This window comes from Miniopterus natalensis, chromosome 1 (assembly GCF_054644295.1).
Source record: "Miniopterus natalensis isolate mMinNat1 chromosome 1, mMinNat1.hap1, whole genome shotgun sequence".
NCBI classification, from domain to species: domain Eukaryota; kingdom Metazoa; phylum Chordata; class Mammalia; order Chiroptera; family Miniopteridae; genus Miniopterus; species Miniopterus natalensis.
Window position 1 is genome coordinate 16,057,483 of NC_142081.1, and position 23,134 is coordinate 16,080,616.

At 38.4% G+C, this 23,134-nt stretch overlaps 1 protein-coding gene across 5 annotated transcripts in view; it reads left to right on the forward strand.

Moving 5' to 3' along the window:
- CEP128 (centrosomal protein 128) overlaps positions 1-23,134 on the forward strand; it is a 291,713-nt gene that overhangs the window by 550 nt on the left and 268,029 nt on the right. For 4 of the 5 annotated variants that reach the window (XM_016220114.2, XM_087818763.1, XM_087818767.1 and 1 more), the window contains exons 1-3: positions 1,553-1,767; positions 17,699-17,860; positions 19,411-19,497. In XM_016220114.2, coding sequence (XP_016075600.2) covers positions 17,714-17,860; positions 19,411-19,497 — 234 coding nt within the window. In that variant the 5' untranslated portion in view covers positions 1,553-1,767; positions 17,699-17,713. Of the gene's footprint in view, positions 1-1,552; positions 1,768-17,698; positions 17,861-19,410; positions 19,498-23,134 lie in introns of those variants that run through there. The other variant, XM_016220106.2, reaches the window with a different exon arrangement.

A 23,134-nucleotide genomic window follows, 5' to 3' on the forward strand; every position in this document is an offset into this window, starting at 1 on the left:
CAGCCCGACGGCTCAGTCACTTCCGCGGCTTCTCGCGGGACCGCGTCGCAACTTTGTTCCAAGTACTGAGCCGAGCACCCAGCGCAGGGCTGGCGCCTCGGCGTGCTCAGGGCTCGTTATTTACTTGTTTTTATTAATTGTGCAGAACAGCGCTGACGAATAGAAATGTCATGTGAGCCACACACCCAGGTTTAAATTTTCTAGTACCCACATTAGACCAGTAAAAAGAAACTGGGGAAATTAATTTTAATAACTTATTTAGCACGATAGGTCCAAAACGTTTTAATTTCGACATCCATATGGAAACTTATTGAGGCGTTTTACAACCTTAAAGGTTTTTTTTGTTTTTTTGTTTTTGTTTGTTTTGTTTTTTTTAAATGGTTCTAAGTCTTCAATATCTTGTATTTTACATTTACCGCACATGTGAATTTGGACTGGCCAGATTTCAAGAGCTCGGTAGCCGCATATGGCTCGCGACCACCCTGTTGTGCAGTATAGAGTCAAGATTAAAACGTAGGCAGCTTCCTATCGACGCAGAGAAACTGGAGGGTGTTGGCGACTCAACTCAGGGGGTGAAAGTTACTGTCTTGTTAGAAGAGTGAAGTGAGCGTAAAACCTGTGCGCTCCCAGCGTGTCCTCGCTGCCGTTGCAGGGCCTGTGTCACTCTGAACTCTCCACAGTTTTTTTTTATTTTTAAACTTTTTATTTTTAAAAAATTTTTATTTTATTTTTAAAATGTCTTTATTGATTTCAGAGAAAGGAAGGGAGAGGGAGAGAGAGAGAAACATTAGTGATGAGAGAGAATTATTGATCGGCTGCCTCCTGCATGCCCCCTGCTGAGGATCGAGTCCGAAACCCCGGCACGGGCCCTGACCAGGAATCAAACCGGTGACCTCCTGGTTCCTGGGTGGATGCTCAGCCACTGAGCCACACTGGCTGGGCTCCATGTTTATGTTGATTAACTTTTCCAGAACACTTTTTCTTGAAGTGGTTTATATACGTAAGTCCCAGATCTTTATATGTGGACAACTACCAGTTCTCTGGATAACTTTCTGTGGATTCCTACAGACTGCTTTAAAAGCAGCCACAAAGAATTGAAAATATTTCTGTCCTCAGTCTTTCTTACAACCAAACACTTTTTGCTTTTATTCACTCAATTGCAATACTAAATGTGGGAAGAACTGAGCAGCTTATAAAGTATTTCCTTTAGGTGTACTAGCATATAGTTCATTAACTGGCTTAGAAGTTCAATTGGGTCATTAAATCCAGAAGTAACATGTTAAAATCATTACTCGACTTAGTTTACACTGATGGACATGCTGAGAGAGAGTACTTCCAGCTAGATGTGGGCTGCAGTTGCGTGATCTGGCCAGCCCAGGGGATTACCAAGCATGGGTGGAAGTAACCAGGGAGGAGAATGCTGCTTGGGTGCTGAGATATGAAGAATCCCTTTGACTTCAGGGGCTTTTGCATGATCCAAGGAGCAGTTTTTCTCTGTTTTCTGATATGCCATAAACTGTACACAGTGAGGATGAGTTTATTTTCATCTTTTATTATTTAAAAAATTTAAGGCTGTAGGCGTGTTTTACCCCTTGTTTCATTTATCTGTAGGTGGTTTGGGAAAAGTGTAGGGGCAACCAAAGATCATCTGCTTGCCTAGGCCTTTTGCCCTGAACCTCATGAAGAAATGATAGGAGGCAGACATATGTGCCTAAGAGGAGCACTGAGCTCAGTGGAGAGCAACACGGAGATTTGGGGGAGTGCTCTGTAAGTATGCTTTCTCCCTGTGTTTCTGAGATAACAAATTTTTGCATATTTATAGTGGAAAGGAATATGTCAACACACAGGTTTTTGAGGGCAAGAAACCCCTTTCTAACATGTAGTGTAAAAATTAAATAGAATGGTTACACATGGAATGTTATAAAAATTAAGGGGAACAAACTAGGTACCTTAACAAAAGCAACAGTGATGCAACTGTTTCTATTAGACAAGTATTTGAGAACATATTTTTTCCCAGGCACAGTAATAGGAACTTTTTAGTGTTTTATATATATATATGTATATAAATATAAATATATTTTTATTATGCTATTCATTATACAAATGAGGCAGTTGAAGCTCAGATAGCTTATGTGATTTGTTTAGGATTCTGGAGCCCAAAGAATGTTTTTCATCCCTAGGTGTTCTCACTACAAATCTCAGTCCTGCCCAATGCAAAGAGACTCTGTTGCTGTCTGTGATTGCCTTCTATTGGGATTTGATTGACAGCATTTTTAGATTAAGAGTTCCATATAAGCAAAGTTTACTGTTATTTATCTCTTTAAATGTTCAAAGGGTTCTATTATCTTTCTTAGTTTTTTCAAGATATAATGGTTCTTACATTATTATTGAGGTAAGAAATGTGTTATAATTTGTGATTTCTGTGAAATGAACATATTCAACATGAATTGTCATTGATGATCAAGGATGTAGTGTTAAAAACAAATTTTGCAATGCAGATTTAAAATTCTGGGCATTTTTGAACATTTTCATGTTGCATTTTGATAGAGAACACTTAAACATATAGGGTAGACCTATTTGGGCCTTATAATAACACTGTCCAAAACCTATGCTGTACAGAGTTCTTAGAATTAAAGAATTTTAGAGCTGGAGGAGCCTGATAGGATCATATAACAACAAATTCTCAACTCAATCTTGACACATTTGGGAATAATATAAAAATAATCTAGAGTAGATTCAATGGTTGGTTCTAATATGAAGTGTTCAATATATTCATATTATTCTATAGTATGTTTTTATTTCTTGTAATAATGTAGTATTACATGTCAGCACCTAAAATTCTACAGTGTCTCTTTTAATGCTACATAATATCCCAAATGACTATATTTAATGTAAACCTTACCAGTAGATTTGTAGTTCCTATTTTTTTTTACTGTTGTAATTCTGCAATAAAACTCTATACATACATATACATGTGAGATGTGTACATATATCTTATGCATACATCTCCTTTTGTTTGCCTAGGATAATATATAGGGTGGTGCAAAAGTATAGTTACAGTTGTGAGTACATAAAACACAGTTTATTCTTATATTATTTATTTTTTAAATTTATCTTTATTGTTGAAAGTATTACAGATGTCTCCCCTTTTTCCCCCCATTGACCTCCTCCAACCTGCATCGGTCCCCAATCCAGACCTTCACCACACTGTTGTCTGTGTCCATGGGTTATGCATATATGCATATAAGATTAATCTCAACCACTCCCCCACCCCCGCCTTCCCACTGAGATTCGTCAGTCTGTTCCGTGGTTCTATGTCTCTGTATCTATTTTGTTCCTCAGTCTATTTTGTTTATTAGATTCCACATATGACTGAGATCATATAAAACTGAATCAGGAAAAATCAGAAAACTAGAATAGGTCAGTAACAACTAATGAAATCAAAGCAATAATAAAAAAACTCCCAGCAAACAAAAGCCCTGGTCCAGGCGGCTTTACAGGGGAGCTTTCTAATTCTTTAAATTGTAGGGTTAGATAGTTTACTAAAAATTTTTCTTGCTTTTTAGGTGCTGTAGTGCTATGAACTTTCCTTTTAGGACTACTTTCGCTCTGTCCCACCAATCTTGAACTTGTAGAGACTGATTTTGTGTTCTAACATGTGGTCTGTCTTTGAGTATGACCCATGTGCACTTGAGAGGAACGTATATTCTGCAGCTTTGGTGTGAAATGTTCTGTAAATATCAGTTAAATCCATCTGATCTAGGGTGCCAATAGAGTAACTGTTTCTGTGTTGACTTTTTTCCTGTAAGATCTATCCAGTGACGTCAGTGAGGTGTTAAAGTCCATGACTATGACTGCATTGCTGTTGATTTCTCCCTTAAAGTCCTTAAGGTTATTATTGATAGGTCCTTATTTATTGCCATTTAAATTCTTTTTTTTTTTTTTTTAAATATATCTTTATTGATTTCAGAGAGAGGAAGGGAGAGGGAGAGAGGGAGATAGAAACATCAATGATGAGAGAGTCGTCATTGATTGGCTGCCTTCTGACTGATCCCCTGAGTGGGGATAGAGCCCGCAACCTGGGCATATTCCCTGCCTGGGAATCGAACCGTGTTATCCTAGATCCTAGGTCTGTGCTCAACCACTGAGCCACGCCTGGCCAGGCACCATTGTAATTCTTTATGCCTAGGCGTCTCTCTCTTCTTGTTTTTATAGGAGTCTCTAACATTTCCTGCAGTGCTGGTTTGGTGTTGATAAACTCCTTTAGCCCTTTTCAATCTGGAAAGCTCTTTATTTCACCATCTATTTTGAATGATAGCCTTGCTGGATAGAGTAGTCTTGATTTCAAATCCTTGTTTTGCATTACCTTGAATGCCATTCCCTTCTGGCCTGTAGAGTTTCTGATGAGAAGTCAGCCAACAACCTTATGGGAGCTCCTTTGTAGGTAACAGGTTGATTTTTCTCTAGCTTCCTTTAATATTCTCTCTTTGTCTTGAATTTTTGGCATTTTGATTATGATGTGTCTGGGCATGGGCCTCTTTGGATTCTTCTTGGTTGGAACTCTCTGTGCCTCCTGAACTTGTGTGACTTTTTCCTTGACCAGGTTAGGGAAGTTTTCTGCCATTATTTCTTCAAACAGGGTTTGAAGGGTTCTCTAACCCTTGTTTACTTTCAGCCTCTTCTGGCATTCCTATGATGTGAATATTGTTACATTTCATGTTGCGCCACAGCTCCCTTAAACTTTACTCCTGTTTTTTAATTGTTTTTTCTTTTTGGATCTCTGATTGAGTGATTTTTTTCTACCCTGTCTTCTAAATCACTGATCCGATCCTTGGCTTCCTCTGATCTGTTGTTTATTCCTTCAATGTGTTCTTTATTTCTGCTCTGTCATTCTTCATTTCTGAGTGGTCATTCTTTATAGATTCCATATGTTTTTTTCATGCTGTTGAGCATCCTTATAATCAGTATTCTGAACTCTATATCTAATAGATTTCTTATCTCCATTTCATTTAGCTCTTTTTCTGGAGACTTCTCTTGTTCTTTCATTTGGGGCTTGTTTTTTTGGTCTTCCCATTTTGGCTGCCTATTTGGGTTTGTTTCTATGTTTTAGGTAGGCCTGCTAGGACTCTCAGTCTTTTCGGAAGGTCTCTGGTGCAGGCCAGTGTCAGATGCTGTTTGTGGCTGACCTTGAGTACCCTGTTTGGAGCTATCAACAACTCATGGCTTGACGTCCCCTCTGTTGGGGTTGGGTGCGTTTTGACAGAACCAAGATGCACACCAAAGTCTGCTTTTCCAAAGCCTGGGCCCAGAAGCAGATCAGGTAAAGACTCAAAGCATTCTGAGGTCTGCCTCTTCCTGCAGGCTGATTAATCTGATTCTCTTAATGAGCCTCAAGCTATAGAAACGCCACAGGGTAGGGTGAGAGGTTTTCCAGCTGGGTAGGGCAGTTGCTTCCCAGTCAGACAAAAGCTGCTTGGAAGGTAAATGTCTTCCTATGAAAGATGTCCTCTGCAGTATGGGGGAATGACTCAGCACAGGAATCCAGAGGGGTGCCTTCTGAGCTCTGTCTCCAGAGCCACAACCCTAGATTCTCCTCACACAGCTCTAGTCCACTCTTCTCTCCCTCTGCTGGAGCCCAAGGGGAGTGGCTGCCTATGAAACTTTGTGCATTGGCTCTTTAAGAGGGTGCCTGCATTTCCAGCCATCTCTTCCTGGCAGGCAGAAACCCTGCTGCTTTTCACAGCCAGGTGTTATGTGGGCACCTTTGTCAGTTCTGCTGCTCTTGGCTGGGAAGCCCAGCCTGGGGTTTAGGCCCCAGAGTTCTCAGTGGGAACCCTCCACAGCTGAGATGTCCCTCCGGACCTTCAGCTGCTGCCTGTGGGAGCCCAGCCAGCCCTCTTGCACCTCTGCACTTCCTACCAGACTCTATGCGGTCTCCATTTTTCCTTCTTTGTTATGAGGGTGCTCTCTAGCTCATCTTCAGTTGCAGTTGATTATTCAGGATGGTTTTTTCTATATTATAGTTGTAATTCCAGTTTGATCCCAGGAGAGTGTCAGTGTAATTTCCACTCAGTCCGCTGGTATCTTTAATCTCCCCTGTAATATTATTTATTAATTATTGTATTATTTTCTATATGAACAACTCTAAACCTACTTTTGCCCCACCCTGTCCATAGAAAGTAGACTGAGTCAAAACATATGCATATTACTTTTGTTTTACTTGTCTTACCAGATTGTTCCCAGAAGCTATCTATTTTAGTTAATATTCTTACAGCAAGGTATGCCCTTGTCGACCCTGGAGGTGAGAGCTTTCTTTTTTTCATAACAGATAAAACAGATAAACAAGAATATCACATTATCATATTATTATTTTAATTTGCAATTCTTTAATTAGGAAAGTAAAGTACTTAATATATTTGTTAGGGCCATTTGTATTCTGTGAAGTGCCTGTTTATATATCCTTTGCATTTTTTACTACTGGACTGTTATTTTAAAAATTTTTTTAGAGAGATGATGAACTCTTTAGTTTCAATATAATGCAAATATTTTTCTGAGTTTGTCTTTTTTTTTCCCTAATCTTGTTTCTAGTATCTTTTTATCAATTATTATGAATGATCCTAAGAGGCTTACCAGGCCCCTATCAGATATTCACTCCTCCTTGAAATTCATATAACCCTTAACATTGATCAGTACAATGCTGGTGCTTGGGGTGTTTGGGAGATGGGAATATTTGTGGTTACATGAATCCATTTAACTGATGAACATTTAGAATCTACAATGTGCACAGGGTTTGCCATGAAGCAGGTGCTCACGAATGAATGAGTGTTCAGGAATGAATGAGCTCATGGATGAATGGATAAGTGAATTAAAGCTAAGCCTGAACTAGGCTTTTCTGAAGGAAGAGAGACATTGTGGAAGAAGTGAGCTATGATGATTATTTTAAAGGAAGAAGAGATACACAATTAAACAATTTTTATTTTTATTTTTGAGTACAGTTTACATTCAGTATTACTTTGTATGAGTTTCAGGTGTACAGCCTAGTGGCTAGACAATCATATACTTTACAGAGTATTTCCCCTGATATTTCCAGTACCCGTCACCATACGTAGTTATTATAGTATCATTGACTATATTTCCTAAGCTGTACTTTACATCCCCATGACTGTTTTGTAACTACCAATCTGTAATTCTCAGCCCCTTCACCTTTTTCAGCCAGTCCCCCACCTCCCCACCTCCATCTGGCAACCATTAGTCTGTTCTCTGTGTCTATGAGTCTGTTTCTGTTTTGTTTGCTTGTTTATATTGTTCTTTAGATTCCACATGTAAGTGAAATCATGTGGTATTTGTCTTCCTCTGACTGACTTATTTCTCTTAGCATAATACACTCTAGGTTAGATAAGCAGTTTTATAGATTGTAGAAAGAAGGAAAAAGCTGATGGTGAGAGAGTGAAGGCTTTAAATTGGCAAAAATAAGTTTGCTTATGAGCGGCAGTTGGTACATTGAAAGAGTACTGAGAGTGGACCCAGACAATAAAGAACCTAGGTAATTTGGAGTGTAGCACTTTATAACACAGATGAATAATAGTTGAGGAATGCAGGTAGCTGCAGATCACAATAATGAATTAAAATGATTTGCAATAGTTTAAACAAGCCTTCTAGGTTTGATTCCGTTGTTTTAACACATTTATTCAAATGGATTTGAAATGTTTATCCTTCTTTTCTCTATAAAAGACATATTATGAGGTGTTCATATTTCTACTGTTTTGCAGTTTAATCCATATTGTTTGAAGATGGAAGATAATTAATCTAGACCATTTCCCACAAGAATCCTTTTACCCAACAATTATTTAATTAGTACTTTCTAATTAAAAAGTCCTGTACTTTGAAATTAGTTTCTGGATTAATCAGATAGGATAATAAGAAAATTTAATTGTAAATTCCTTAAAAAATATTCTAGCTACATGCCTGGTACTATGCCAGGTGTTGAAATACAACCATGGATAAAATAAATGGAGTCTCTGGTAAAATTTCCAATTTAGTGGGGAGACAGACAAGTAAATAGCCAGTTAGCAATCTCTGGGCTGTGGTGAGTTGGTATCTACTGTGGATACTTGGCCTAGAGTGAAGGTGGGGGCAGTGAAGGAAGGGAAATTTCCTTTGAGCTGAGATGGAAGGAAAGTAGAAGTTAGCCAGGAGAAAGGAGTGGAAAGGATGCTCCAGGTGGTGAATCCAGCGTCGGTTTGATGGCAAGATGAGCATGACGTATTCTGAGGCAGCCCTGGCCGGGTGGCTCTGTTGATCAGAGCATCGTCTCCTATACCCGAAAGGTTGTAGGTTCTGTTCCTGATCAGAGGGCACATACCTAGGTTTCGGGTTCCCTCCCTGGTCTGGGCTCGTGCAGGAGGCAACTGATCGATGTTTCTCTCTCACATCAATGTTTCTCTCTCTACCCCTCTTGTTTCTCACTCTCAGATCAATAAAACATATCATTGGCTGAGGATTAAAACATTTAAAAAAAATTCTGTGGCACAAATAATCCTATTTCATGAAGATGTTTAATAAGTGTCTTGCTGTAATTATAGAGCGATACAAATGCAAAGGAAGGAAAGATCAAGTCTGGCTGGAGATGGAAGGCTTCTCTGAGACTGTATTATTTGAGCTGTGCCTGGAAAGATGAGTGGAGTTTAAGTAGGTGGCAATAGTTAGCCACCAGGAGCCCTTCTTAGTAGGTATCTTCTTTCTCAGGGTTCATAGTATACATATACCACTTAGCTTTTGCTGCATAACAAATAAAACGTACAAGGCATACAACAATAAATGTGTGTTGTTTGTACAGTGGGTCAGCTAAACTATCTGCTTGCTATGACTAGACTCACTCATTTATCTGGGTTCAGCTGGCTGGTCACCTCCTCTGCCGATGTAAGCCAGAAGCCTCTGGTGCAACTGTGTATCCCGCCCCTTCTGACAGGATAGCCTGGGCATGCTCTCTTGGTGATGGGAGAGGTGCAGGGAAGCATGTTCCAGTGTGTAGTCCCTTTTCAAGACTCTGCTTGTGCCATGTTAGCTACACTCCTATTGGCCAAAGCAGGTCACATAGCTGGACCCAAAGGAAGGGGTCTGGGCAGGAAACTCAGCTAGTGCATATAGGGAGAGGTGAAGAATTGGAGCCAGATCATACAAGGTACTACACTTTTGTTCCGAATTTCGTTTCTGATGCACAATAGTGGGAAAACGTTCTGAATAGTTGGATTAAAATCAAGCCCTTTTGTTTGTAGTAGTATCTTGTTCTGGTTGTGGAGTCTGTAGGCAGGGCGAATATCAAAGCTATATCTCCCAGTTTCCCTTGTGGTCTGTAGAGGAAAACATTATCTCACAAGCATTTAACCTTGATTCATTCTTCCCAATCAAATTGCTCATTTTTAACAGGGAACGCTTCCTTTAAAAAGGTAAACTTCCTTTGTCTTGGTTCTTTATCCAAAATAGAGTTACGAACTCAACTAGTAAGTGGGGCCAGTCAGGTAACACACTTGGTGAAGCAGGCGGGTGGGGATTTGGACCGCCAGGAAGGTGCATGCCAGGACCCTCTGGCAGCCATTGTTTACGTCCAGGTTGCCATGGGGAAAATTCATCCCCAGCGTTGCCAGATCCTTGGGTTTCTCAAAAGAAGCTGCAAATTAGAATTTTATGTGAAATTTATTTGTTTTCAAATTAACATTTTAAAATAACAGTGAGGGTTATTTTCAAATACATGTTAGTTGACTGGATTTGGTCTATAGTCAGTCCTCCAGCTTTCATCCTCTGGTTTAAACAAAATGACGTCAGAAACGGGGATTCTACCTCCCTCTTTGTCCAGGCTGATCTCTTGTCCAACCTAGGGCAGTTTGGACAGTCAGTAGAGGTTGTCTGTACACCCAGATGACTTCATTCTTGTCTACTATTTTAGGAATGTTGTATTATATATTTAGTTTTTAATCTGTCAGCAAGTGCAAGAGTGCAATTCCAGGGCATAACTACAAATAATAAATCTATCTCGGGTTTCTTAGCATCCATTTCTCTGTAAGTTTTCTTTTATGTTCTTGAGTCTTTATTTGTTGCTTTTAATCTTTACTTTTTTTTTTTTACTTTTTATTTAATTTTGTAAATGGCCTCATTTATTTTAGAAGTGTGTGTGGGTGCATGAGTCTAAAATATCTCTGTCATTCTGCTTGTGAGACAAGGAGGGGGTTATTAAGTAACTTTCTTTTAAAACTGCACTGATCTTTAACAAGTGGCACATATATAATTATCTGAGCAGCAGCTAATTTTTTCTCCATGTCTGAATAAACAGTCATTTTGTATACCACACGGCCTTCTCCAGAAATGCCCCTGCTCCCTGCATGGTGGGTAGTGGCTCATGTCACTCTGCTCTTGTACTTTGAGGAGCTGGAACAAGAGGAGCAAAATGCAGCTGGGGGCTGAGACTGACTGGCTTCGCCCACGGGATCGCTTCGCCCATGCGATCAAGGGGTGTGTGTGTATGAGGTTGTGGGGGAGAGGGAGAGAGGAAATGGATGACAGCAATAGGAATAAGTGCAACACAATAAAAAAAATCAACTCTAGTGTATACTAGAAGTCTTAAACTGGGATGGTTTTACCCCCTGCCCCGGAGAACATTTAGCGGTACTGGTGGCCGTTTTAAACCCATCCCTTGGTGGAAGGATGCCAGCGCTCTGCTTGTTTGTACCTTCTCAGGTTCTCCTGAGGCAGAGGGTTTTTAACTGGACCCTGGATCCTTGTCTTATCCAGCTGTCAAACTTCTGCTCATCCTTCCAGATGAATGGAAGGATCCAGACCCCACTCCCCTGGCATTTTGTCGTATTACTTAGCTCCCTGTAGACAGCTCTTTTACAGCTCTTTCTCTCCCGGCAAGGACTATCACTTACTTTCAGCTTTCATTTCTAATGTAGGTGTAATTCATTAAGTGATGAATGTACGAATTTGTTTCTCACTCTCTTTTTTAAATCCTCATCTGAGGATATGTTTTTTATTGATTTTAGAGAGAGAGGAAGGGAGAAAGAGAGAAACAGCAATCAGTTGCCTCCCACATGTGCCCCACCAGGGATCAAACCCTCAGCCTAGGTATGTGCCCTGACTGGGAATTGAACCCGTAACCTGCACGGGACAATGCTCCAACCATCTCAGCCACCCAGCCTGGTCTTACGTTTCTGTTTGATTCTGTTTCCTGTGTCTTACATTATCTACTGACTTAACAGAGAATTGGCTGTTGATTTTGATCTTATATGAATTTAGCAAGAGGGCTTGAGGAGATTAAGTTACAGAGGAGCACTGATATCAAGAAGTGAGGCCAACTGAAAACTGTCCGTGATAACCTTTCTCTCGAAGCATGAGGCAGAGCTCTCAAGCCCCACAGCTGTTGAAGCAGCGAGAAATGCCTCCTAAAATTTGAACTTGGATAATGATTAAGCTTAAAGCACACTCCCCACCCCCTGCGACCCCCTTAAATATCAACATCATTACCTTGAACGTGTTCTTTGAGGACGGTTGCCTTGGACGGGGACGGCTGGGACACTCGGAGGCCGCAGGAGCAATCACCTACTTAACATGCACGCGTCAGGTTTTGTGAAATGTCACCCCTGGTGCTGGGTGCTTATCTTTTATGGAACAGCTTGCAAATCCTAATTGTTTTAAACTTGCTCTGAGGAAAAGAGACTTGAGAATCAATAAATTACAGCTCTCATACATACAAATGTGCATCATTATAATGAAGACAATCTGATGGCTTTTTAGGTCAGATAACAAAGAGGTGGACTTGAGTTTGTAGAGACTCACCGCCAGTCCTCTTACTACAGAGCCAAGTGCAGTTTTCCTCCTTCTGGTCACAGTGTTCAGGTTTGCGTATGGGCGTTTGTTTTTGATGGATGGATCCTCAGTGGGAGCGAATTGAGGGTTCATTACTCGCTCTGGTGGCGGTATGTCTTCTTTATAAGGTTCATTAAAGCAGAAGCAACAATACTTACGCCTTTAAATACTGATGTATTGGAAACAGCTAAATAAACTATTTTAAGAAATGTACTGTCTGTTTTCAGACCCAGAGCTTCCTCTAAGACTCTGGTGACTTTCACCGAAGGTCACCTGTGGTCTCTAGTCTTGGAGAAGGTTCAGCATCTGAAAAGCAGACAGCATCAACGTTACTGCTTTCTCATAAATGAGAGGTTTTGTTGTACCAGTAGGTGGTAGTAAGAGAATATTTTCTGCTTTTTCCCCAGAAGAAAATGCCTTTCTCGCCTTTAACCAGAATTTAGGTAATTCAGCTCTTTAAAATTGTTCCTTAAGAGTTCTTCAATCATTCTTCAAATTTAGCAACTCTTTTTTCTCTCTAACAAATGTCATGCTGAAACTTCTCATGATAATGAGATTGGATTTCTAATCCAACTGAACGTTTTCCTTTTAAATCTTTAAAAATAATGATGAAGATTTTCCATGAGTATACATAGATGTTTTCCTACCAGTTAATTCTTCTTTGGGCTTCAAATTGTAATTATGGTTAATATCATTCACGAACCATTTTTAATTTGTTTTCCAAAGCAGAATTTGATTGCATAAGTTATGTCAGTACACATTAATATATTTCACACAGTCCTTCAACTTTTAAGTTCATTCCAGTGTTAAGAATGTTGCTGGAACCCTGGCCAGTGTGGCTCAGTTGGTTGAGCATCACCCATACACTGAAAGGGGTGGGTTCTGTTCCGGCCAGAGCACCTGCCCGGGCTGTGGGCTGGATCCCCAGTAGGGGGTGTGCAGGAGGCAACTGATCAATGTTTCTCTCTCATTGATGTTTCTCTCTCCCTCTCCCCCCCTAAAAAAATCAATAAAAACACATATTTTTTAAAAAAAAGAATGTTTTTTTGAGTCTGTTTTTGAATCTAGTAACTCCTGTCCTTTGGCAAAATTGCAAAGTGAGAATTATACATAATTTAAAAATATGTTCTTTTAGCTCATAAACTCATGATAAATGATTCCTTTGGCCAGTTAATACTCTTCATTATGAAACAGAGATTGGCATTGTGATCCCCTTTCTTCAGCTCATCAGTTGGTGAGAACTAGTGGCATGACTCTCCTTAAGCAAATGTCTGGAGACTAGGAAGTATAGTCAAGAAGTTGTCAGGGAGGAAAAGGAAACAGCTACCAAGAGAAGCGAGTTCTCATGTATAACTTTTATTTAAACACATTTTCCAGGTGGTCAGCCTTTTATTAATCTATTATCCCTAAAGGTCATTTTTATATTTGTTTTTCTTTTAAGTATACATTAAGTTTTTCTTTCTGATAATACATTCATTGTAGGAATTTTAGGAGAGATAGGAATGTTTAAAAAAATAGAAATTTGCTGTAAACTATGGATGGTAAGTATACTTTGGGTATATTTTCTTCCCTGTTTTATCGTTGCCATTTCCTGCTCCTCTCATTTGTATACTGGTAATTTATAGTCACATACAGACAACATATAATGCTTATTAAAAAGTTGGGATTCATACTTTTATCCCTTACATTGCTGTTAAATGTCTTCAGAAACGGTGTTTAATGTCTGTGTACTGTTCCAGTACATGAATGTTCCAGTGTATGATTTTATTAGGTAAAAGATTTGGAAGTGTAATTACTTGGTCAAAGGTACAAATTGATCTTGGTATATATATATATGGCTTGCTGACATTCAGACAAGTTATATCAACTTGTACATTCCCATTAGGACAACATACGAGTGCTCTTTCCCCTACAGCTTGGCTAACCATAAAGATTATTATTGAAAGGAAAACAACTTAAGAGGGTAGAAAAGTACCTTATTATTTAATTTATATTTCTTAGGTTATTAGGAAGAATGTTTTTTTCAGTGGCCATGCATATTTGTTTTCTTTGTGACCATTCTCAGTAAGCTTTTATCAACTTGGAGTGAATGTACTACTATGGGTACAATTTCTTTAGGGAGATTTTCAGAGGCCTGGTCAATTTCATTAATGCCACTGATATTAGGATATACAGTACTTTTTTTACAAATTTTTACTTGTAGTATGATACACTCTTAATGTTGAACAAGGTGTATAATTGGCATTTACTGCTCTTTGCTTTTCTTTAGTCAGTTATATTAAGGGGCCCTCAGGAACAATTGTCATTGCCCTCCCTACATTTTACTGTATGGAACCTCTTGACATCTCCAGTGGTCACTTCTTTCTCATTCGTCTCCTTCTCCCTCCTTCCACTCTGTGTCTGCACAGTGGCAGTGCTGGCTGATGATGGACTGGCATCTTTTGGTAAGGCTGGACCTCTGCTGCCATAGCTGTCTTCCGCGCCGTGACACGGAAGGTTAGGCATTCTTTCAGCCAGCTGCGAGAGTCATGTTTGACCTTTGGAATTGTCAGGAATAGTTGAAGGAAGTGCTAAATTTTTATCAACAATAAAAATCTAATTTCTATTTTGTATTATAATCAGAGTCTTTAATTTCCCTTAGTTCAACATTTTTTACACTTCTGTAATTAAAATCCTTATGTGTAAAAATAAATAAATGAATAAAATAAAGTAAAATCCTTAGATGGTTGCTAATGTTTCATATGCTATTAAAAAACAGTCATACAAAATTCTTATCTACATCTCACCTTAAATCTTGATGTTTCTACAAGTGATCCATCAGATGCAGGAGTTAGAACATCTCTTATTGCTCAAAGTAATTGAAATTAATAGCTGGAGACTATGTGTATATTAGTGAAATTCGTGCTGGAAAGTGTGATTCTATTTTATTAAAATTATGTAATCTTTAGTTGGTGTAAGTGATAGGTCTTTTTTTTGGCATTATGTGACAGACATAATTTAATGTTCTTTATTTAATGCTGCTAAGATTTTCTGTTTTAAAATAAGCATATCTCTATTTTAAAATAACCCATATCTCTACTTGTTACTATTTATTAATCGATTGTAACATTTGTTCCATTAAGAAAGACTGTGTCATTCCTGGCTGGGTAGCGCAGTTGGTTAGAGCATTGTCCTGATATACCAAGGTTTCAGGTTTGGTCAGGGCACATACAAGAATCAACCAATGAATGCATAGATAAGTAGAACAACAAATTGATGTTTCTTTCTCTTTCCCTGCCCCCTTCCTCTCTCTAAAATCAATAAATAAATTAAAAAAAGAGAAAGACTGTGCAGTACATATACTTATAGAAGTATGCAAACATGGAGAGCTATTTGCAAAATCATGTTAATATTATCTCTGGGGAGGTGGGGCAGGAATAGCATTGGGTGAAGGGTAGGGTAGGAAGGTACTAAGACTTCATTTATAGTATTCTGAATATTTTATTGAAAATATTAGAAGCACTCATGTCAGAATGGGGAATAATAAAAATAATATTAAGAATATGTTCTCAAAATAATAGAAATAAATGGTAATAGAATAAGAATAATAGAAATAGGAAAAAGAAAAATAATATTTATTATAGGTGGTAGATGCATACATGCTTCTTATATCTGTCTCTACTATTTTATTTTAAACATTTCTCTAAACCATTAAAAAGAACCATAAAATTATTAGTTGTAATTATTTGTAGTCAAGTTGAAATCAAATTGTTTGCTGGTGTTTCTTGATGTGGGAGGGAGCCACATCGTGGGCACTATACCTTTGTACTTGTAGGTAGAAGTGAGGCAAGAACCAGAGAAGACAGGTGTGGTAGGGAGTTGAAAGTCTTGGGCAGAGGAGAGGATGAGCCTGACAGGGTGTTGTCCTCTAGCCCTGTCTCAGCTGGTATGAAGAGGTTGGACCTTCCACTGATTCTTTTTCTGATGCTTCAAGGTCAGACTCTTTCACTTGGAAAAACCTAAACTCACAGAAAGGTTCTTTGCTTGTATATTTAGTTTTATTTTATCTAGTATTTTAAAAACATGACTGCTTTCTCAGAGGGAAGGCAGGAGTGGGTGGGAGAGGGGAGAGATTAACCTAAGAACTTATATGCATATGTGCATAACCCATGGACATAGACAGTGGTGTGGTGAAGGCCTGGGAGGGTGCAGGGGGGAGGGGATCACTGGAAAAAAGGGGACGTTTGTAATACTTTAAACAATAAAGATAAATTAAAACAAAATAATAAAAATAAAATTTTGACTGCTTTCATTTAATGCTCTAGGATCTATACACACTTAGCAAACCCCCTTTATCTTCTCTTTAGATGTATGGTCACATACTTCCCAGATGCATTCAGAATAAAGATAAAAAAGTCCAGAATATTCTAGATCATTAAGTAAAGGTTTCATCACACTGGACTTAATAAGCCAGAAAAAAATGGCCATATAGCTTTTAGGAAGAGTATAACAATTAATGTGAAAAGTTACGTTAACCCTCCATTAGCAGAAAATAGAATTATTAGAATAATCAATAAACTTCCAATTTTGATAATTGAGTTTTCTCTGATATTCTTTGTCCCAAATAAATTTTGTTTCTTCAACCTCTATTAAAGGTTTTCTGAAACTTTTGAGATTGTCTTGCATGAACTGATTTTCTTTCTTTCTTTTTTTTTTTTAAATATATCTTTATTGATTTCAGAGAGAGGAAAGGACAGGGAGAGAGAGAGATAGAAACATCAATGATGAGAGAGTCATTGATCGAGCCCGCAACCCGGGCATGTGCCCTGACCGGGAATCGAACCCCGATCGCCTGGATCCTAGGTCGATGCTCAACCGCTGAGCCATGCCCGGCTGGGCTGATTTTCTTTTGCATTAAATAGAAAATTGAGGTAAGGATGGGAAAAAACATATTTAGAGAATTATTCACTGATGAAATTATACTCAGGATGTTTGCTTTTCTATTTTGATGGAGATGTTGATGATGCCATCTTCCCTCATATTTGTTGTTATAGGATTTGTACCTTTGTTATAGCATTTGCTTAATTCTACTATATTGTAAATTTAGTGCATGAGAGTATTCCCTGTATACTAGGATTCTCTTATTTTAGGTCACTCTGTGTGCATTCTGTGTACATTGCATTTTTGTTTAAAGATACATCTGTTCTTATAGCTCAGTAGGATGGACATCAGACTAATAGTGAGACCTACAGGCCCTAGAGAATCTGGGTTTTTATTTTATTTTATTGCAAAGATACCAATCTATCTGTCCTACTTACCTGCTAGTAGTATTAAGTGAAGTGCCGTATGTGAAAGTGCTTTTAAAATTTAGGAACATTGCCAGCTGGGCGTAGCCCAGTGGTTGAACATGGACCTAGGATCTAGGAGATTGAGATTTGATTCCCCGTCAGGGACATGCCCGGGTCGTTGGCTCAGTCCCCAGTAGGGGGCGTGCAGGAGGCAGCCGATCAGTGACTCTCTCATCATTGATGTTTCTATCTCTCTCCCTCTCCCTTCCTCTCTCTGAAATCAATAAAGATATATTCAAAAGAAAAAAATTTAGGAACATTGTGCAAAACCATGAGATTTTTCTTACTTGGAGTTATAAACATGAATAAAGTAATATTTAAGAACTGCTCTTTTAAAGGAGGGAGAATTACATGGGGAAGTGACTTACATTTTCAGACTGTGTGTTGATATTATGATAAGCCAAAGGACTAATGTAATAAACTTCAAAAGATCAAAAAGTGAATAGTTAAATTAATCTATATTCCCATGCCCTTGACCATTTGCTTGACCATGACCTGGATTTATTTTTAAGGATTCCTGTACATCAATGGCAGAATCCTCCAGCGATTCAGACCACTTCCGCTCTCGAGACCGATTGAGTCGATGGGCTGCGAGGTCAATACACAGGGATATTCACAATCGTCCTACAGTAGATGTCACCGAGAAGGTCAACACTATAACAAGTACTTTACAGGTTAGTTTAACAATGGTTGCATTAAATCTGTTTTAAATACTTCAAGCTGAGTAATAGTTTTGGTCAGTGTATTAGCTTTTTGCTACCATAACAAATTACCACAAAACTAATGTCTTAACAGGAACTCATTTTCTTACAGCTCTGCAGGTCAGAATCTGACACTAGTTTCATTGGGCAAAAATTAGGGTGTTGGTAGGGCTGCACTCCTTTCTGGAGGCCCTAGGGAAATATCTGAACCCTTGCCTTTTTCCAGTCTCTAGAGGCTGCCCACATTTCCTGTCTGGTGGGTCCCCGCACCTCCACAGCTAGCAGGGGTGGTTGAATCCTTCTCATATCATGTCACTGACTACCTCCTTTGCTTCCCTCTTCCACTTTTAAGGACCATTGTAATTACATTGAGTGCACCCAGTAATCTGGGATAATCCCTCATCTCCAGGTCCTTAATCACATCTGCACAATCCCATTGCCATGTAAGGTTCCGGGGATTAGGGCTTGAACATCTTTGGGGGCCACTATTCTGCCTACCATAGTCAGGAAGGATATTTTAAATATATGCTAGGTGTGGAAAGTGTTCTGGGATGAGGTAGTATTTCCAAATCAGATAATGTAGCCCTAGCCAGTGTGGCTCAGCAGTTAGAGCATCAGCCCGCACACCAAAGGGTCTCAGGTTTGATTCCCAGTCAAGGGCACATACCTGGGTTGCGGCTTCGCTCCCCGGCCCTGATTGGGGTGCATGTGGGACGCAACCAATCTATATGTCTCAATATATATATATTAGGAGTGAAACCATTAGGGATTACCATTATTTAGCTTCTTGTGAACATGTGCTTTCAGAGAATTTGGTCATATTGTGGCTTGGTAGATTCATGGATGAATAATAGTGAGATGCAGTGTTGATTTACAGGCTAACCTTAACTGTTTGAAAGTGTGAGTTGGGGTGGTTTCTATCCTTTCATAAAATGGGCTTGGGAAAAGAGGTAGGGGGAGGGTTAGCACAGAGAGTAATACCTCCATTAATCTCTCAGGTGAAACCTGGCATATTTAGGTAGAAACCATTTTTGTTATGATTGGCACTAAATTTTTTGTTTATAGCTAAAGGTTAAAGGATACTTTTTTCCCCTCCTAATTAAGTTCTGAGGTAAAGTAATAATTGAAATAACATGGATCCCAATCCCAATGGCTTGCTTCTCTTGTAGACAACCTACTAGATTAGTTCTTTTAGCATTCTTTTCATGAAGAGGGTGTGAATTAGTTGAGGTGCACAAATTGATAATGAGCATTTTTTCAGCTTATGGTTTTGTTGCCGACTTATGGTACCTTGGGTAAGGATTTAAATTATGTGCCTCAGATTTCACACAAGTAAATTGCAGATGGATTTTAGTTTCTCAGTTAAGATTTATTTGATATTTATGAAGTATATCGATATCTGACTTAACTCTGATACAAATTGTATCTTTACAAATGGTTGACTTAGCTGTTTGACATACTACTAAGACTGATTGGGAAAATGTTGTTTGGAACAATTAATAAACTCTGTTTTCTTTCTCAAGGACACCAGTCGGAACCTGCGACAAGTAGACCATTTGCTTGGACAGTATCGAGACTATAGTAATGGACAGGCAGGTGCTATAGAACACGTAAGAATGTTTGCATGTTTGTATTTTCTCTTACCTTTTTGGAAATGCAGAACTGAGGATCAGGGATGTGAGCTAAAGGAGGTGATCACTGTCAACAGCTTTAACTTTTAGACTGCTTCACTGTTGTGTAGTTTAAATTTCAGTTAGCTCGTCAGATGGATTGCCAACTAGCTTATATCGATTAGATTCCATAGAATTTGAAGGTGTTAAGTCAGAGAGGGAAGAATTCAGGACATGAATTACACTGAGACTTACTAAATTTGGGCTACAGATAACTCTCATGGGGAGTTAAGAATTTTAAGGGCGGTTTATTTTAAAATAATACATGCTCATTGTTTAAATAAATACTAAATCTCCTATCTCATAGCCCTTCTAAATCCTATTCCAAAGAGGTAACAGTTTTGATAGTTTATTGTATATCTTCCCAAACATTTTCTATGCATGTATAAGCATACATGTGATTGCTTTATAAACTGGAAATATATGTAATGTTATGCAGCTTTTTTCATTTAGTAATATATATGTTTGTATTATTTTCCATATGATGCATACCTCATTCTTTTGAACAGTTACATAATACTCTGTAGTATGGGTGTATACAGTGTGTGTGTGTGTGTGTGTGTGTGTGTGTGTGTATTTTTTTTGGTAGTGTTGTAAATAATGCACCAATGACCGTTGTGGTTCACATGTTTTCCTATAATCATGTGTGATTCCTGAGAGCAGAGTTGCTGGGTTAAAGGATATGTACACTTACAGTTTGCTAGATATTTCAAAATTGCCCTCTCATGGATGTGCCAATTTGTACTTACTTCACATGGGGATGTAAGAAGGAAGCATACTCAAGAATTCTGGGATAAAAGGAGTATTGTTTATTAATATTTTATTAATTTAATTTCTATTATTTCCTTCCTTAGAAATTTGTTAATTCGTCTGCAAACTCTTGGAAACCCAGTTAAATTTATTTCTTCATGTTTCTAATTATGAGTGTATGTTTTAATAAGACTAGTATTATATTTGTACTATAATGATTTATATATATCTCTGCTATACTGAATTGTCACAGAACTTCCAAGTTATAATTGACGATTGTGGTTTTCTTTATACAAAACAGAAGTGCAGTTATCATTATTTGCTTGTACACAGGGAAACGTAGCTTCTTCATAAGGTTTTCTACTACTTTCATTTAGAAAAGAAACTTGGACTTGCTTGCAGCTAAAATATTTTTATGATTTATGATGTATTTGATAGATGGAGCTATAGGTTTTGTATATTTGGATAGCTCATGAAATGCTGTAGATTAAACTACCTTATTAATAATGGGATGAATACTTTCCCTTTTAATTTATTAGTGAAAAGTTAAAAACACTAGCTAATAGCAGAGAACATCCTACTTTGTCATGTTGAATATTAGATACTTGCTTACGGTAGCAAATTTTCTTTGAATTTGCAATTGGGAAATGAAATTATGTATTAGAGAAAATTCTGTGCAGATAAGCGTTTAAAACACAAACTGTGTTCTACTATGGCAGTAAGCCTTTGTGGTAGGCCTTGAGTTGAGTAATGCTGAACTCTCAGAGTGCTTTTGTATATGCAAAGTAAATGCATTCAGCAGGTACTTCATTTCCATATGAGCTGTGAGTACATAGGATGCAAAGCCACTTGTATAAAAAATAAGACACAAGAGAGCCACTGTTTCTTTCTTTGGCTTCAGACTTCCTTAGTCTGGTCTAGAGTCTCCTTCTTAATTTCCTGAAATTCTTGTCCTGTTAAAACAGTTGACTGTCAGTGATTTTCCCCACCAGCACACCGGAAGAATAGTATCACTCACTGCCTTGCGTCATACTCACTTGGTAGAGCAGTGATCATCCCGCCCCGTAAGTTCCCTGGGGCAGCGCCTGCCATCTGTGGGGAGATGTGCAACTCAGCAAGAGCCTTTCTCTCATCAAGTGCTTCTGGTGGGCTCCTCAATGAAAATTGCTTTCTTAGCATTAAAATATTTACTACGATGGAGTATATTATACCTGAAAATGAGTATATTTAATGTGCCAAGGATATGTGGTTTGTATGAATCTTTCTACTTATATTCTTTTTTTAAAAAAAGATTTTATTGATTCCAGAGAAAGGAAGAAGGAGAGATAGAAACGTCATTGATGAGAGAGAGTCATTGATCCACTACCTCCTGCACGCCCCCTACTGGGGACTGAGCCCAAAGCCTGGGCATGTGCCCTGACCAGGAATTGAGCCTTGATGTGACTTTCTGGCTCATGGAACGACACTCAACCACTAAGCCACACCGCCAGGCTTTCTATTTATATTCTTGATGTCCTTTAAGTACATGGTAGTATTACCCATTTTTTATTTTCTTTAAATCAGTGTGTGTGCTATTTAGGGAGGAACCCTGGAGATTGATGTTTTTTATTTTTGAGACTATGCTTCAATTTATACAAGTCCTCTTACTGTGAAACCTGCTATTTTAAAAAAAAATCCTGTAACAGCTTAATCCATTTTAACCAGTGTTCAACTGTTAAAACTTTTCTCCCTGCTAAATAGCTTTTGCCTCATTGAAATTAGCATTTTTTATTTAAAATATAAGAGATTTCCTAGAAAATGAGATCAACTCTTTTGCTCTAGGGAAGACAAGAACTTTTATTATTAACAGATTTTATAAATGATTCTATTGCTAAACCTCAGGAAATGTATGTTTTATATATGCATTTAAATATTTATTTTATTGGGGTTTAATTTTGTGAACATAATTTGCCAGTTGGTGAGGGGGAATATAAATAATCAGTACAGTGTTTTCCTCCTGAGATCTCCCCCAACAAGAGAACTATGAGAATCATTGCTGTTGGTTTTATAAGGCCTAAGGGTCAATAGTCATGCTGGGTCACCCTTTTGACTACTTTTCCTTGCAATGTATATAATTTCACTATTGTTCCCTTGAATCTCTATAACCTCCAACCCTAAATTTAATTCTTTGCTGATGATATCTGAAGCCCTCTCTGTGAGGAGTTGAGCTGTGTGAGAGGATCAGCAGGGGGTCCTGTGGTATTTTGTGGAGAAACAACACTTGCCTTTTCACAGTCTCTCTGGGAATTTCCCCATATGCTTAGTATATCCCAGGTGCTTTTTTAATATCAACTCATTTAATTCTCTCGACAATGCTATTAGGTAGATACTATTATAATCCTCATTTACAAGACAAAAAACTGAGGCACAGAATGGTCCACAGGCTCCCAGTTAGTCAGGAACAGAGCCAACGATAAGGTGTTATCCTAAAATCCAGCATCGTAATTCATTTACCTCATTTACCTCACGGTTGCTCACATTTTTGTGATGTGAATCTATATTTCTGAAAATTGGGACTTTTCATTCAAAGTTTGAAGGGTTATATAATTTACATTGATAAACTAGATTTTGGAGATTGTCTTAACTGATTGAAAAACAGAAGCCCATTGTCACACAAGTCATTGGTATTATAGCTGATACTATGTCAGGAATTAGAGTTAGATGGAACAAATACAGAAACAGAATTGGGAAGAAATCTGGTGCTGAGCTAGGATTGTCATTGACAATTGTCAGGGTTGGCAGCTTTGGCTGCCGCTTGGGCAGTGTGGCGGGTTCTGCAGCTTGCCTT